General features: G+C 36.3%; 1 protein-coding gene across 4 annotated transcripts in view; it reads right to left on the reverse strand.

Moving 5' to 3' along the window:
- Positions 1–17016, reverse strand: part of REV3L (REV3 like, DNA directed polymerase zeta catalytic subunit) — a 177383-nt gene that overhangs the window by 68420 nt on the left and 91947 nt on the right. For all 4 annotated transcript variants that reach the window (XM_030316171.1, XM_030316170.1, XM_030316172.1 and 1 more), the window contains exons 12-14: positions 11208–11350; positions 6371–10535; positions 1399–2312 (exon numbers count right to left, since the gene is read on the reverse strand). In XM_030316171.1, coding sequence (XP_030172031.1) covers positions 1399–2312; positions 6371–10535; positions 11208–11350 — 5222 coding nt within the window. The remainder of the gene's footprint in view (positions 1–1398; positions 2313–6370; positions 10536–11207; positions 11351–17016) is intronic.

Consider the following 17016-nt stretch of genomic DNA (forward strand, 5'->3'; position numbering starts at 1 on the left):
AATTGGGGTAAGTATAACAAAGTGGAATGTAATTGGGAATTTTTACACATCAGGGAGATTAGGAAGGCTTTTTTGTGCTAAAAATCAGGAGAAAGAGTAGTAATTACCTAGGAACAGAGTGAGGATTTCCCCTGATTACCCAGCAAAAGAAGTGGAAATTACTATGGGTGAATAAAAAGGCTAGGATAGATGTCCAGGTGACAGATGATGATAGCTTGGCTTGAGGTTGTGGTGGTAGAGACAGAGGCAACAGTAGAGATTTGGGTAATTTAGTAACAAAGTGATAGAAATTAGTAATGGACTAGGAATCACAGGATGGGCAGTGAGGTGAATCAGATAGGTGTTACAAATAAACCCCATGGTTCTGACTTGCGTAACTCAGTGACAAAGAGATGGTGGTACTATTTATTGAAGGAAAACCCAGAAAGGACCATATGGGCTTCTATGTGTAGGCATGCATGTTTGTGTTTATGAGTACACACAATTGGTAGTGAGTATATATATGCTGTAGATCATGAATTGAGTTTTAAAAATATTGACCTTGGTTGGGGTGCCTTTGAGCATTCAAGTAGAAATCCCAAATAGACAGTTAGATATAGTGTTCTGGAGGTTAAGAGAGTTCTGAACTGGAAATTTAAACTTGTGGGTTATCTGTAGTAATCCTGTGGGCAGGAATTCACTCATTTCGGGAGAAAACATAGAGTAAAGCTTCAAAGGAAATCAAGTAGGCAGAAACAGAGGAGTAGGAGAAAAGCGAAGGGTAGAAGAGGCTCCAAGGTAATGGTCGACAGGACAACGGCTGTTTAACAGGCCATGTGACAGTAAGAACAAAAAATACACACTGGCTTTAGCTACATGAAACTTAATGACATTCTTTACAAGAGCAATACTGGTGGAATGATGGGGGTTGAATGCAATGTTGAATGGGCTGAGAAATGAAGGTAAAAGAAATGGGAGTTGTCAAATTACAGAAATCTTTTAAGAAATCTGGCTTTGAAGAAGAGGAAAAAGAGTAGAAGCTACAGATCTAAGGTGAAGGAAGGTTTTTGGTTTTCCTTATATCTTAAAGGGTGAGAAAGACTTGGGTATATATTAAAGCCAGTGGGAAAAATCAAGTTGAGAAAAAGGAAGACTTCTGAGAGGCCTCCTATATTTCACCTAGAAGGTAAGAAGATAGGATGGAAGCATATATAAGTAGATTTCACAGCAGAAAGATAAAAATTAAGTTTCCATGAGATGATCGATGACTTTACAAGAAACTGTCATAATAACATCTCACTAGTAGAGTTAAAATTTCATTTAAAAAGCTCTGAATTTCATTATATAGTCTAATGTTTTCATTTAATTTCTAATCTTTGAAGAAGAATTATGAAGTCTTCCTCTTCTTTGTAACCTTACCTGTTGACAAAGGGCTCAGGCTACTTGCTTCAGGAAGCCTTTCTAGAAGTTTTCTCTGTATAATTGGTGTACTATGAAGGCAAAGTGATTCACATATTCCGGTTCTTGCCCTAACATTAATTGGAGATATCACTAGAGGCTCCAAAGGCTCAGTGCAGGGGCTTTTCTGTATATCATCTTTTACTGGTTTTAAGAAGTTCTCAATAGTCAGGGAGTGTAGTTCCTCTACTTGTGATGCGGGTCTCTCCTCTCCATCTAATGTTTTAGAATCTGGGGATGCTGCTTGTTGCCAAGGCGGAATTACTGGAGAATCAGGGGAGCTGTAACTAACATAATAGTCGTCATCATCATCTTCACCTTTCTCAGGATCATTTGCAGAAGCAACTGGTGGCAGTGTCTGACTTTCACTTACAGTTCGACTACATCCTGTGGTTAGCGCTTGTAAAGCAATCTGAGAAGTATCAACATCTTCCTTGGTATGTGCTGTAGTGGGGAGTATATGTGGAGTTGTACTCATTTTTGGAGGCACTACAGGTCTGTCATCTGGGTTAACTGAAGAGCTGAAGTTCTCAGCAGATTTTATGACTCCAGCTGGCTCAGTTTTAGACAGTTTCTTGGAACGTTCGTATTCTTCTTTGGCTTGAAGCCATGCTTGAACCAGTTGTCGACTTGGGGCACATTTGCAAGGCATAATCACAATTTTTTTATCTTCAACCATTTTACAGCTATTACTTGACCCTTTATTGATCACTGCCTGGCCATTGCGAAGGGGTGACCCTGGTCGTGGATTCTGAGTCATTGCTGAGAATGCTGTTTTCCACAGACGAAGTCCTTCCAAGGAAAAGTCTCCCTCAAACTCAGCCAGATCATTTGGAAGTCGAGTTTCTACCATGAGAAGCCGTCCACCAATCTCCCTACAAACAACATATTTTAGAACAACTGTTTCATCTCAAAGAGCAATTACCAAAATATTTAGCTCCCTATCATAGAGATGTTTAAAAATTTTTTTAAACATTTTTACTTATTTTTGAGAGATATAGAGAGACAAGAGTGTGAGCAGGGGAGGGGCAGAGAGAGAGGGAGACACAGAATCCGAAGCAGGCTCCAGGCTCTGAGCTGCAGCACAGAACCCGACGCAGGGCTCGACCCCACCTACTGTGAGATCATGACCTGAGTGGAAGTCAGACACTTAACCAACTGAGTCACCCAGGCACCCCTCTAGAGATTTTTTAAAGTCCCTTTTGGATTCTTAAAAATGCCTATATCTTCCCTTTCTACACCTTCTCCCTACATACTTTATGCAGGTACAGCCTCTTTAGTCTTAATATGTTTTTCTTCACTGGTATATGACTAAATTAATTTCCAGGTATATGACTAAATTAAGTTCATCAATACCAGGGAAAGAAGGTATTTTTTGTTTTAAGTGACCCACGAAGCTTTCCTTTCTCCAAGGAGATGGCACAAACTGATCCTCTACTTTCCTCTACTCATCTTAAATAACTTTCCACTGTTACCACATATGAATAAAAACAATGGAAGAATTTATCATTAGAGACTGTGTGCCTGGATTTTATCTATAGCCTCTCTAGACATTTTCTAATATCTACAATAGTTTAGCAAAACCAGTCAATTCAAACATATCTTTGTAACGCTCCCCGCCCCGACCAAATCCCCTCAAACATTAAAAAAAAATCACACACAATTGAAGTAAATTACCATAATTCTTTCTCCCTTTTACATGGCAAAGTTTAACACTACATCCAAACTTTGAGTTACCAGAGTACACAGGATGCATAGCATAAATGCTGATAATGTTTGTGTATGTGGGGAACCACTATTAAATAGTAGCCTGGCTTAGTTTTCCAATAGTTGCAAGTATCAAGCTAAACCTCTCTCTTTCTCTAACATACATCCATTGGTACTATTTGTCATCTGCAGCAAGAGAAGTCAACTTTTTCTTCCTTATGGTATTTCTTTCATGGATATGAAAATAGATCTTAGTTTTTTCTTTTTTTTTTTTTTTTTTAATTTTTTTTTCAACGTTTATTTATTTATTTTTGGGACAGAGAGAGACAGAGCATGAACAGGGGAGGGGCAGAGAGAGAGGGAGACACAGAATCGGAAACAGACTCCAGGCTCCGAGCCATCAGCCCAGAGCCTGACGCGGGGCTCGAACTCACGGACCGCGAGATCGTGACCTGGCTGAAGTCGGATGCTTAACCGACTGCGCCACCCAGGCGCCCCAGATCTTAGTTTTTTCAATCACTTCTTCTAGGGCATGATTTTCCAAACATCGTAGTCATTCCCTACATAAAACTCAATGAACTGGATTCACGTTTTCTAATTTGGACTGAAGGGTTACCACAGTTCCTTTTCCTCTTTACATGGTAAGACTTTGGCCCTTATTAACTTTGTAACCAAAATCTAAACCTTTCCTGTATCCACCTCCCAGCTATATGAAAAACTAGAATTACTGCTACTGAAGAAAATGAGTACATATTATATGCCATGCCCATCTCTAACATTAATGGTATAGAGATAATCAAGTAAAAAAACAAAACAAAACAAAACAAAAAAACCCCAAAATTGGTGAGGTGTAGTAAGTTCAGCTCTCTTAAATATTGTCAACAGCATAATTGCATGTCATATATTAAGAGCCTTAAATTTTTTAGAAATCCTTTTTTTTCAATTTAAATTCAAGTAGTTAACATATAGTGTAAATTGGTTTCAGTAGTATTTAGTGATTCATCATTTACATATAACAGTAATCCTACTTACAAGACTATATGGAAAACCCCCAAAATACAAAAAATGCTTTATGAAGAAAACAATCACATAATTATCTATCATATTAGAATAAGGAACAAAGTTTCTGTCCAATAATATATACATATGATAGGATTATTATGTAGCCATTAAAATGTTTCAAGAAACTCATAAATTTAGAAAATGTTTATAATATTAAATGAAAAAAATCTGTAATACTATGACTATAGTAAGATTACATTTTATAAAACAAAAATAATAAATTTAAAGAAATTTTTAAAAATTAAAATATTAAGAATGGTCATTACTAGGTAGAGAAATGGTGTGATTTTTATGCTTTATACCTCCTAAATTTACTACAGTGAAGACTTTAATATTAAAATATTGTTTTTAATATTACATTTATATACATTTAATATGTTACATATGTAATATATATTATATACAATACTAAAAACAATGATGTTTTATAATATATATTATAATATATATTATATAATATATATATTATGCCAGGGGCACCTGGTGGCTAGTTGGTTAAACATCTGACTTTTGATTTCAACTCAGGTCATGATCTCACAGTTTGAGTTTTGAGCCCCGCATCTGGCTCTCCACTGACAGTGCGGAGGCTGCTTGGGATTCTCTCTCTCCCTCTCTCTCTCTCAAAATAAATAAATAAACTTAATAAAAATTGTGTTTTTCAAAAATGATGACTATCATCCTTTTATTTCAGCTGCACGACAAGTCTCAAATTTGGACAAGTAACAGCAACACAGAGTTAATGACTAACACATGGTAAGTTAACAGAGAACTAAAAACTAGATGTGTAAGGCTGAGACAGAAAAAACAGTTCAATTAAAAATATACCATATTTACCACCTATAAAGCCAAAGCCCCTCATATAATGGAAACTAATGTGTAAGAAACAGATATTCATATATTCTGGCAGTGAAATAAAGAGAAAGAGTCCCATTCATGTTAAAAGACCGCATATGGGAACTAAGCAAAGCAAAACAAAACGAAAACTGTATTAGGAAGGGTGGGAAGGAAATTTTCTGTCTCCCACTTCAAGTCTTTAGAGGAAACTTCTACCCTATATTTCTGATCACTTTTTCTCAACCCTTTCTTAAACGGATTCCTGCAGGAGTTATTGCTGATCTGCACGGTAAAAGTCTGGCATTCACTGTGTCTTTTTTACTAGAGTCAAGAACATGGTGCTTTTACTAACATGGTCAGGTTAGTGTATATAGCAGACTCTTCCTATCTCTTCCCATCATTTAGACTAAGCCAAGTGGGCCTCTGCAGTCCTAGCCAACCTCCTCTGCTTCTGACTGAATGGCTGAAAAGAACTGCCTCTTCTTGCAACTGGTTAGGTAAATGGAATCAAGACATAGGTGGGTAGGACCCAAAGTCAACACTTAAACCACATGGATTAAGTCATATTCTCCAACTTAGCCCCTATCAGTTATATTCTACCTTGGTGATGCAAGTAGTACAGAATACCTACTTTACTGGTTAATAAATAAACCAATACTGATTCCTTTGCATTTTGCTATCGGCTGTGTGTGTGTGTGTGTGTGCGTGCGCGTGCGTGTGTGTGTCCGTCTACTGCTTCTCTGGAGATTCTTTAAAAAAAAAAAAGGAGGAATAAGAGGAACTGAAGTCCATCTTGCACCCTAATAACTATACAAACTAACAGTAGTAACGGTATGATTGAAGATGTTGGCAACGTGAAAAGAAAGTGATATATAGTACAAACAACTTAATCTTCATTTAGAGATATATCATAAAAGTACTTAAAACATATGTATGCTCATTTTCACTTTTAAAAAATAAAGTTCTTTTAAAATTATAAAGTTACACTTTTGAGAAACAAATATCATTTTTAAAATGATAAATATACTTTTCAAGTATTATGACATCCTTCTTAATCTGGTATCAAGTCACAGTGAGCCTCTGCATCTCTAATCCTTAAGGTTGACACAATGTTAATAACCCAAGACCAATACTCTTCAACTTAAAGTTCTCAAGGGGCAACCATCCAGCTAGTTTGTGAATTTTCTCAGAAGTCCACAATTATGAATAGCTTTTACAATGATTTGCTTATAAATACAGTATTACAGCCAGAAAATTAGCATTCAGGTACCAATGTTATACTCGCTACAATATACAGAGTGACTCAAAGGGAAAAAATAATTTTGATTACCTGGGCCTTTCTGGTACATCAGAAGGATTGCTGCAAAATGGTTCCTGGTAAATAGTTTCTGAAAGATCATGATCCAACAAAGTTGCCATAATTTCTTCCCTACTTGGCGGGGACATAAGTGGCTTCAAAATGTGAGCAGTTCGAGGGGTAAAACTGCCATTTTTAGATTGTGAGGGTGAGCTGGTAGACCTTGGTGAACTATCAGGAGTTGGTGTCAATATATCATTGTTTCTTGAAACATACAATTCTAAATCTTCAGAGGCTGCATCCACAAGTTCACCATCAGGGGAGGATAGTATTGTAGTAAAAGAGGCACTGACTGAGTCAAGAGACTGTTGCATCTCTTTTCTGGTATGACCTTGAATCCAGTCTGAAGTGCCTGGCTGTGAGAAGCTAAGAAACACTTCTTTGCTTACTGAACTCCTATTCAATCTGGATTTTTCGTTCAGACAGTCCTCTGTCTGCTGGACACAGAAAGAATCCATTATTGAATTAGAGCGAGCTGTTAGAGGATGAAAGCTACTTTTCCACTGGTTGTGGCGATGATTCTCATTGCTATCTACGGATGACTTCTCAAATAGTTCAGGACTTAGAGTACCTGATCTCATCCATGAGGTTGAGTCTGAGGCATGATGTTTTTTGTCTTCATCACACTTCTGGTTATCATGACTTAAAAACTCACTTTTTTCTATCGTTTGTCCTGGGAAAAGATCCTGAACTGCATCACTTAGGAACTTCTGTGGCAAATTCTGATCAGCAGGGACAAACTGACTTCCAGAATAAAAGCTACAAAATCCAGTTTGACCTATTGCATTAATATCAAAATTATAATTATGTTCAGGAGACAAGCTATCTTCAAGTGAATAACAACTCTCAAAACCTGGATCTGAAAAAAAGATGGGACTGTCATCCGATAGAGAGTTATCCACCTGGCCAGAGTTCTGTAAATTGAGAGAGTCTACTTTAAGAAGTTTGGGAATTTTTTCTTTAGGTTTTGTACTTCTAGGAGTTCGAGGTTTTCTTGAAGATGTTACTGATCGTGTTCGTTTAATTGTTTTGTTTTGCTCAAGGGAGCCAGAAATATTTTTGTTTGGTTGAGGTTTACTAGATGATGGGTCTTGCATAATATTTGCATTTTGTGCTTTTTGCTGTCTCTTCTGTAACAATTCTTTTAGAACTGCCAGTCCAGACTGGCCTTCACCAAATGCTGAAGGTGTTGACACATTTCGACTTTTACACTGAGAAAGTGCTTTGGTTTGTGAAATTGCTTCTGACAATGACCTCTGTTTTACCCTTTCAGGTTTAAAATTTGACATATCTAAAATAAAGCCCCTTTGTTTTTGCTCCCATGCTATTTGTTTGATTGGACTTCTCAAGGAAGTTACAAAGCAATTATTAGGCATTTGGCTTTCCTCTGAAGATGCATTTCCTGGAGTACAAGTTTCACTGTGCTTTGACTGTTCTGCCATGCACCCAATCTGCTGCTGACTGTCTTTGCAATGCAAAAAGTTAGGGGCATATGCCTGGTCTGGCTTTGAGTCTAAAGAATTACGATATTCATTTAATTTTCCGATGGATGACAAATAGTTTTTTTGTGTATTTGCATTCTCTTCCGTCTTTGGAGACATTATACCCGAAGATATCTGTGTATTCTGGGCTACCTGAGATAAATGGTTGGAAAGATCAAATATGTTTTTTTGAATCAAAGTTGATTCCTTTAGAGTAAACATAGCACTTTGATTGTGAGACCTCTGGACATTAATTTTTGAGATTCCAGGTCCCAAAGAACTACAAACAACTGATGAATGCAAATCATCTCGTGAGCTGGGGAATGTTTGTAAATCAGGCTTCTTGCTTTCTAAGAAAGAAGAAAAGCAGCCAGATAAATTCTGTTGTGCATGAATTCCAGTGGGCAGGGGAGCAGAAAGGGGAAGATCTACAGCAGAGCTCATTAGTGACACATCTTTCTGTTTAAAAAGTAGTTGAGAGCCTCCAGAACTATTTGAGGTCTCAGACACATTCTGATGTTTCAGCACAAACTTAACTTCAGCACCAGACTGAGATTTAATTTTTTCATCTTTCATTATGTGCTTTCTTGACATACCTTTCTCATTTGTTTTTTGTTTCTGTTTTGCTCTTGGTTTCTTTTTTCCATCATCTCCTAATTTATTTGTCTGATTTCGTTTGTTCCTTTTCTTAGTAACTACAGAAGGATTAACAAGCTTAGTTTTGGATTTCTTAACCTGCGCTCTTGCTCGACTATTTTTTTCCATGCGAGAATTAACAGTCTTGTTATTACATGCATTAGGACCCTTAAAAAGCATTGCTTCTTTATCTGCAGCAGCCATCATTTCTTCAGCTCTTGGATCTGTGGGAGACCAGCAGCGAGGGGGAGAAGAATTTATGGGACTTGTGCTTCTCTCAGAAAGAAAACCTAGTTTAGACATAACGTCACTATAATTCAAGTCACAGTCTTCGGTTTCAGCATTATAGGATGGTGAGGGAGGAGACAGGATAGCATGTGACCGTTTTCTCCTGAAAGACAAAGTTCTTTTAATATTTTCACTATTTGTCCTTTGTTGCTTACCAGTTTTTTTCTTTGCAGACTTATGTTTTGATTTTCTTCTGTGACTTTTCTTTGGTGTTAGTGGATAAATGGGATATTTGGTTGCAGGGGAGTCAGGAACTTTTGGCCAAAAATCCTTCAAAGGTGCAAGCTTTTTATATAGTTCCATTTTTTCCTCTGTCAATATAACTTGTTTTTCTTTAGAGTCTATTTTTCCTAGCTTCACAAGCATATTTTTTCTCCCTCTAAATCTATTAATAATAATATATTTTATGATGACAGGGGGCAACTTTTTAGACATTTTTCTTCGTTTTCGAGATTTGAGAGTTCCATCTAAACTTTCACCAATTTCCATGGGATGAGGTAGGCTAATTTTTGAGTTGTGTGTTACAAAACTTGACTCACTATCTTCAGTCTCATAATTCACCTTGCGTTTCGCTCTCAGTGTATATTTATTTCCATACAATCCAAAGGACTGCTCAGTTTCTAAGGTTCCATCTCCAAAGTGACAGTCTATAAAACCGTCTGTGGGGGTTTTATTTTCAAAAGCTCCACGAGTGACTTTAATTAAATCATTGGCCAATACATTATCCTTCTCAGGATTACTATTACAGGGATTATTTTGTATACAATTATCTTTTGTGGATACAGTCTCACTAGTTTTGGTAGAAGTCTCTTGATGACCTATGAGCTTCTTTTTATTTATTTTTAATCGGGACTGTTTACTGCTGGATTGTAGTTTGTATGTTACAGGCGAGAGTTTCTGTGGTCTACTGAGACAGTTAGAAAGAACAACACTGGGAAAAAACATATAATGTGCTGCTTGCTGGCTGAGGCTTGGCTTTTCAGTTTTATGTTCTTGAAACTCTTCATATCTAATTTTAAGTTTATTTAGCCCACTTTCATCAGCAATGCTATCAAGAGAATGTACCATAGTTCTATTCTCTCCTGAGCATGATAGCAATTCACAATTTTCAGTTAATGATGAAGGTAATAAACTATTCAGAGCTGTGCTGTTTCCTTTTTCATTTCCTTCAGAGGATAATTTACTTTTTGAATGACTAAGGTCAGAAAAGTTGAAAGAATTTTTGCCCAATGTACTTTCACTACTATGACGGTTCATATGGATAAAAGGGGCATCCTTATCAATTTTTCTAATGTTTGTATACTTTCTACTTGGTACTTGTCTTGTAACAGATGGGATATCTTCTTCATAATCAAAAATACTACTTTCACAGGAAGATACTGGGAGGATATCTTTCTTACTACTTTCTTTATGAGAGTTTTCTGAATGGACAGAACTGCTTAAAGATCCAGGGTATTTCATAGAGTAAGTGCTTTCATTTGTAAAAGAAGCAACTGAATGATCTAGACATTTTTCTATATTGTTTGGCTGTGGGAGGTCTTCAATTAAATCTTCCTTGTTTAAAACATGGGAAGAAAGGGCACTTGTGTGTTTACACTGAAAGGTAATCTTAGCAGAAGATGGGGGTTCTAATGTAGCAGCATCTTTGTGAAAGATGGAAGGTTTTACTGATAGCTTGCTCGTTGCAATCACAGAAGAGTGAGTTCTAGAATTTTCGTTGTTCAATGGATTGTCTGAAATGGGGGAGAAAAGAATTTATTTCACCTCCGTGCTTTTAATTTTTAAAATCTTTTCCCATGCTAACACCACGAAAGGAATTGTATGAAATTTTCTATGCTTAAAATGGTTGTCTCAACAAAAAGGTTGTTCCTATCATTAGGATAATAACTCAATCTAAATAATCAAGAGGCAGTCATACTTGATTATTAGTCATTATTTTAAACATATATTCCTTTGATCAGAAATAAATTATATTCATATTCAGTGCCTTTTTGGGGAATAGGGAAAAATACAGTCATCTTGAAAATTTTTCCTTAAGCAATATGCTTCTTTGCATTATCACTTCAAATAAGCTATTTCTTTTTTTCAAGTTTTTATTTAAATTCGTTAGTTAACATCTGAGCATATTTCTTGCAGTTTCTTATGCTACTTAAATGTTAACATGATCAACTGATTAAAGTTTATGAAACTTTAAATCAGTGATTTACAAACGTTATCCTCTTAGAAATGAGAAAGAATCACATATCTACATACTCAAAGAAAAAATCTTGCAGGACAAAACTTAACAGTACTGTCAGAGCCTCACAGTTACCCAATTTCCTAAGAAAGTGTGATTACAGTTTTAAAATCAAATACATATTTAGCCCCTACGTACTGAAATGCTCATAGTGTATCAGTTTACTTACCACTATTTTCATCTGCAGTTCCATCTAACTGAGGTATAGAAAGATTGGCTAGAAGCAAACTGTTATTACTCCATTCCATTTCTTCTTCTGAAGACGAATCATCTTCTTCAGTTGAGCTTCTATGGTTATTTCTACACAGTGATCTAGAGAATATTAAGATTCACTAGTGAGTACGATCATAGAAAAAAGCATGTCAGATTCGAACAGCTGCCTAATGTGATGCTATAATAGTAAAACTAAAAAGATCTGAAAATTGTAACTTTAAAAATAAAAGCAGATTTATTTTGCTTTAGTACTATAAAAAGTTATTGCAGATAGACTTAAAATCCTTTTCATGTGAGCTACAAGACAACATCATTTCTGTACCCAAGCTCTGTAATATCCTGGATGATCATATCTAATCATGTTTTTTATTTTTAAATAGGTTTCACAAAACCCAGCATAGAGCCCAACACGGGGCTTGAACTCATGACCCTAAGATCAAGACCTGAAATAAGATCAAGAGTCTGATGTTTAACCAACTGAGCCACCCTGGCACCCCTAAATTATGTTCTTCCATATATTCTCCCCTTCATCCTATCATTAAATATACACATATAACAGCATGGGTAAGAACCCAGTAACATCTAAAAAAGGTGGAATCTCAGCATATTTTAAGAAGTCTCCACAAATATACAATCTCTATACTGTGAACTGGAAACGAACAAATAGGTAAGCAAGGGGGTACGCCGGTCAGGTTGAAAGAGAAAACAACAGGGATCAGAGAGAGGCTAGGAAGTGTTAGTAAAGGTGTTGGGTCAATCCCAGCAGTGGCTGTAAAGAGGGTTAATAAGGAATTCAGATGGGCTGTGAAATCCAGAATGACTTCATCTTTTATTGATTAAAATTTTTTCACTAGGTCCTAGGCTTGATATTTTCCCTTCTATTAGGATGGGCAAACTTACTTTCTATCTATACCTAAGTTTTTCTTTCTCTTGTCTCAAAAATTTGAAAATGTCCCTTAATTATACATAGAACAGATTTTCCATTAAGCCTTTACCAAATCACAATTTGTCCTAAAGTCACTTTCTTAGGAGCTGAAAGAATTATTAGAGGTCATCTGGTCCAATTTTCTACTCAAAAACCTTATTTTTAATAGATGCTAAAACCTCCAGTTTTACATTCTCAGTTTAAGGAGCTTGCTGTCTCACAGAGCAATTAATCTTTTCCACTGTTAATTTTTAGTGATTTTCTTCCTATATTACACAAAACTCTCCAATTTCCATACATTATTCCTGTTTTTGTCTGGTGTTGCTATATGTAGCCTATCTATGCTATTTTTCACATGATAACCTTTAAAATATTTGAAGGCATTTATCATTTGCCCCATAATTCCTCTCTAATTACACCAAACATCTATTCTTCGTACTGTTTTTTTTTTTTTTTTTCAACGTTTATTTATTTTTGGGACAGAGAGAGACAGAGCATGAACGGGGGAGGGGCAGAGAAAGAGGGAGACACAGAATCGGAAGCAGGCTCCAGGCTCTGAGCCATCAGCCCAGAGCCTGACGCGGGGCTCGAACTCACGGACCGCGAGATCGTGACCTGGCTGAAGTCGGACGCTTAACCGACTGTGCCACCCAGGCGCCCCCGTACTGTTTTTTTTTTAAATGTTTATTTTTGAGAGAGAGATAGAGCATGAGTGGGGGAGGGGCAGAGAGAAGGAGAGAGAATCTGAAGCAAGTTCCAGGCTCCGAGCTGCCAGCACAGAGCCCGATGTGGGGCTCAAACTCATGAACCATGAGATCATGACCTGAGCCGAAGTGGGACGCTTAAATGACTAAGCCACTCAAGTGCCCCTATTTTTTAAGGATGTTTATTTATTTATTCCAAAAGAGAGAGAGCATGAGTAGGGTAGGGGTAGAGAAAGAGAAAAGAGAATCCTAAGCAGGCTCTACACATAGCACGGAGTCCAACTTGGGGCTTGATCTCACAAATATGAGATCATGACCTGAGCCGAAATCAAGAGTTGGACATTCATCTGACTGAGCCACCAGGTGCCCCTTGTCATTGCTCTTTAAAAGTGAATGTTCACAGATCCTTCCTTTTCTTCCTCTTTTTTCTCTTTACTTTCTCAGGATTCTTAACATATGGTATTCAGGGCAGAAAAGAACATCCACTATACAAGAGAATTGAATGAGTCTTTTTCTAGACACCATACTTCTATTTTTCAATCTCTATCTAATATGCATTTATGAAATGTTTATTGAATATTATGAAATGAAAGGTTTTGTTTTCCCAAGGTTGACTTGGGCATGGTTTTCACAGAATTGATTCAGTCAGTGAACATGTAAGCATTAATCATGGGATAAACCATGACTAGTATTTTAAACAGGGTGACATTGGGGCACCTGGGTGGCTCAGTCTGTTAAGCGTCCGACTTCGGCTCAGGTCATGATCTCACGGTCCGTGGGTTCGAGGCCCACGTCAGGCTCTGTGCTGACAGCTCAGAGCCTGGAGCCTGTTTCGGATTCTGTGTCTCCCTCTTTCTCTGACCCTCCCCTATTCATCCTCTCTCTCTCTGTCTCAAAAATAAATAAATGTTAAAAAAAAAATTAAAAAAAAAATAAACAGGGTGACATTACTGATTACAAGTAGAGAGGGACTTTATAAGAATTTTGTATATTTGAATGTGAATTTACTGGATACAGGTATAAAGGTATAAATAGTTAAACAAGATAGAATCTAAGGAACTGTAGAAAAAATGTTAATGTTATATTGGAGGTAAAAATCAAAGAAACAATACCAAAATAAAACAGTGAAGAAACAGATGGAAATAAGAAAAAGTAAAATGCCACAAGATCAAATAGAAATATCAAATAGTCAACACTTTGCTAAAATATGAAAGAAGCAATCCAATTTATTACAGCAAGACAGCAAGACTTAACTATATCAAGTAAATATTATAATTATTTTATTAATAAAATCCAAAATCTGTTAGAATAATAAATGTTACCCCAGGTACAGCTGGTAGCCAATAATTAAATTCACTATTTTGGTAACCATATAACACTACAGACTTATTGTGCTCTTAATCAAGTAAAATCATGGTGTTCCCATAGAAATTATTAAGTCCAGAATGAACTAAAGGTCTATCCAGTCTATATTTATACAACTGATTCACTGAACCTAAACATATGACTCTCTATTAGGCATCACCTATTTAGTTTCAAGGTATTTCTGAATCTATATTCTGTCATCCAATGAATTACCAATCTCTAATGTTTGTGACAACGTCAATCTAATCTAGCATGATAGTTGGCATTTAAGCAGTTACGTAGTTTTTAAATTCAAATTCATGTATTCTTATCTATAAGGATGATATGTAAGATTTTACTAAAAAGCCTACTGAAATTAAGATTCAATATGATTATAACATTCCCTTAACTGACTATATTTAAAAAGGATATAAAGATGATAGAGCATGATTTGGACTCATGAAGGGTCCTGATATTCTCTACTTCCTTAAGTGCCGATAAAATGTTTATTTAATAATCATAATTATTACCCCTACTATAAACGAGTAGCAAGGAGAAGACCAGTTAAAAAGTGAATCATAGTATTCCACATAAACGATAATGAAGGCCTAAATTAGGATATCACCTTGGGAAGGAGTGGGGTAGGACAGAACAAAGGCTATGGAGACAAGAGTTGACCGACATGACCAAACAATAAACAGGGGTATAAGGAGGGCAAGTCAAATAAAACACTGAAATTACAAACTTTCAGAAGTTGGTGAGGTGAGGGTAGAGAATTTATTATTACAGAAATAACAGAGAAACAAGAACAAAGCTATTTTTATAGGTTGATGTGGTTGAGGCATTTGATAGTTCATGGAAAGATTTATCAAGTTTATATATAAAAAACAACATACAGACGAGCTACAAAAAGCTTTATGTCTTTCACCTCACTTTCTTTTTTTTTACTTTATAAATACAAGTTTGTTAACATTTAGTGTAATAATGATTTTACGAATAGAATTTAGTGATTCATCACTCACATTTAACACCCAGTGCTCATCCCAACAAGTGTCCTCCCTAATGCCCATCACCCATTTTAGCCCCACCCCCCCATACTCCTCAAGCAACCTCCAGTCTGTTCTCTGTATTTAAGAGTCTCTTGTGGTTTGTCTCCTTCTCTGTTTTTATATTGTTTTTGCTTCCCTTCCCTTATGTTCATCTGTTTTGTATCTTAAATTCCACCATACTTTTTTTTTTTTTTGATTAGGAAATATTGGCAAAAGACATTTTATGACACTGTCGAGGGTCAAATCTATCAGGAAATCAAACACTGATTCTGTCTGGACCAGGTAGCATTAGTTCTTCAAAGGTCAAGGGCTGAGTCTTTGAATGATTTATAACTGTCACAGCAAAGGGAGCTGAATACATGAAGCTAGGAAAAGTATAAAATAATATTATGCAGGTTTGGAATTTTCTACTCATAGAATGAAAACAGAATTCTTTGTAGGAACACAGTTTGAAAATATAGAAGAACGGATTCTGATATACACCCAGATAACAAGGGGTCAGAAATTTTATTTTTAAGTAGTGTTGAGAAACTAGAGGAAATCTTACATGTATGTTTAATATTTATGGATTAATCTCTTCCACCCTTCAATAATGGCTTTGAGGGTGAAAATTTCAAACAAGAGAGTTTGGAGGTTTTAGTATTGTCTACATAACTTTAAAGGAGAGGCATACTCAGTGTTTCAGTCTCAGAAGCCTAATCTTTTTCTACATACAGAGATACAACTCAAACCAATCAGGCTCACAAGAGACTGATGTGGGGGCACCTGAGTGGCTCAGCTGGTTGAGCACCGACTTCGTCTCAGGTCACGATCTTGCAGTTCGTGGGTTCAAGCACCACGTTGGGCTCTGGGTTGACAGCTCAGAGCCTGGAGCCCGCTTCGGATTCTGTGTCTCCCTCTCTCTCTCTCTGCCCCTACCCTGCTCACACTCTGTCTTTCAAAAATGAATAGACATTAAAAAAAAGAGAGAGACTGATGTGGAAAACTATCTTATGCATTCAGCCATCTTATTCATTTAGCTTGAGAAATGAACCAGAATATCAGTGTCTGTTTCTGAGACTCTTTTATTTTTAATATTTAATTCCTTCAGTCTAATCAGACCTAAAAGCTTTTTCTTATTTTCAAGCTGACCCTATAACTGTTGCTCCAACCCATTAACAGTTTAACTCTCAGAAGGTATTCTTTTTCCCCAAATTCAGAGAGAAGGAGGCCTTCTACTTTGTCCCATTTATGATCCACACATATATAAACAGATGACTTCTGTAATTTAGGTTTATAGGGGAAATGGGAATTGAAGGAAGGTGGTCAAAAGGTACAAACTTACAGTTATAAGATAAGTACTAGGGATGTAATATACAACATGGTGGCTATAGTTACCACTCCTGTATGATAAAGAGGAAAGTTGTTAGAGTAAATCCTGAGAGTTCTTATTAAAAGAAGAAACATTTTTTTCCTCCCCTCCCCCCATTTCTTTTTACTGTATCTATCTGAGATGATGCATATTAACTAAACTTATTCTGGTAATCATTTCACAATATATGTAAGTCAAACCTCTATGCTGTACAACTGAAACTCATACAGTGATGTAAGATAATTACATCTCAATAAAACTGCCAAAAATCCCCACTTAGATTTAATCTTTTTAAATGTAGCTTTTATTTTGCTTAGGATATGAAGCTTATGCCACATGAAAAACAAAGCACTACTTTAAAGGGATTTAAAAGAAGACTATTAGTTTATAAA

This window comes from Lynx canadensis, chromosome B2, assembly GCF_007474595.2.
Source record: "Lynx canadensis isolate LIC74 chromosome B2, mLynCan4.pri.v2, whole genome shotgun sequence".
In the NCBI taxonomy this organism is placed as follows: Eukaryota; Metazoa; Chordata; class Mammalia; order Carnivora; family Felidae; genus Lynx; species Lynx canadensis.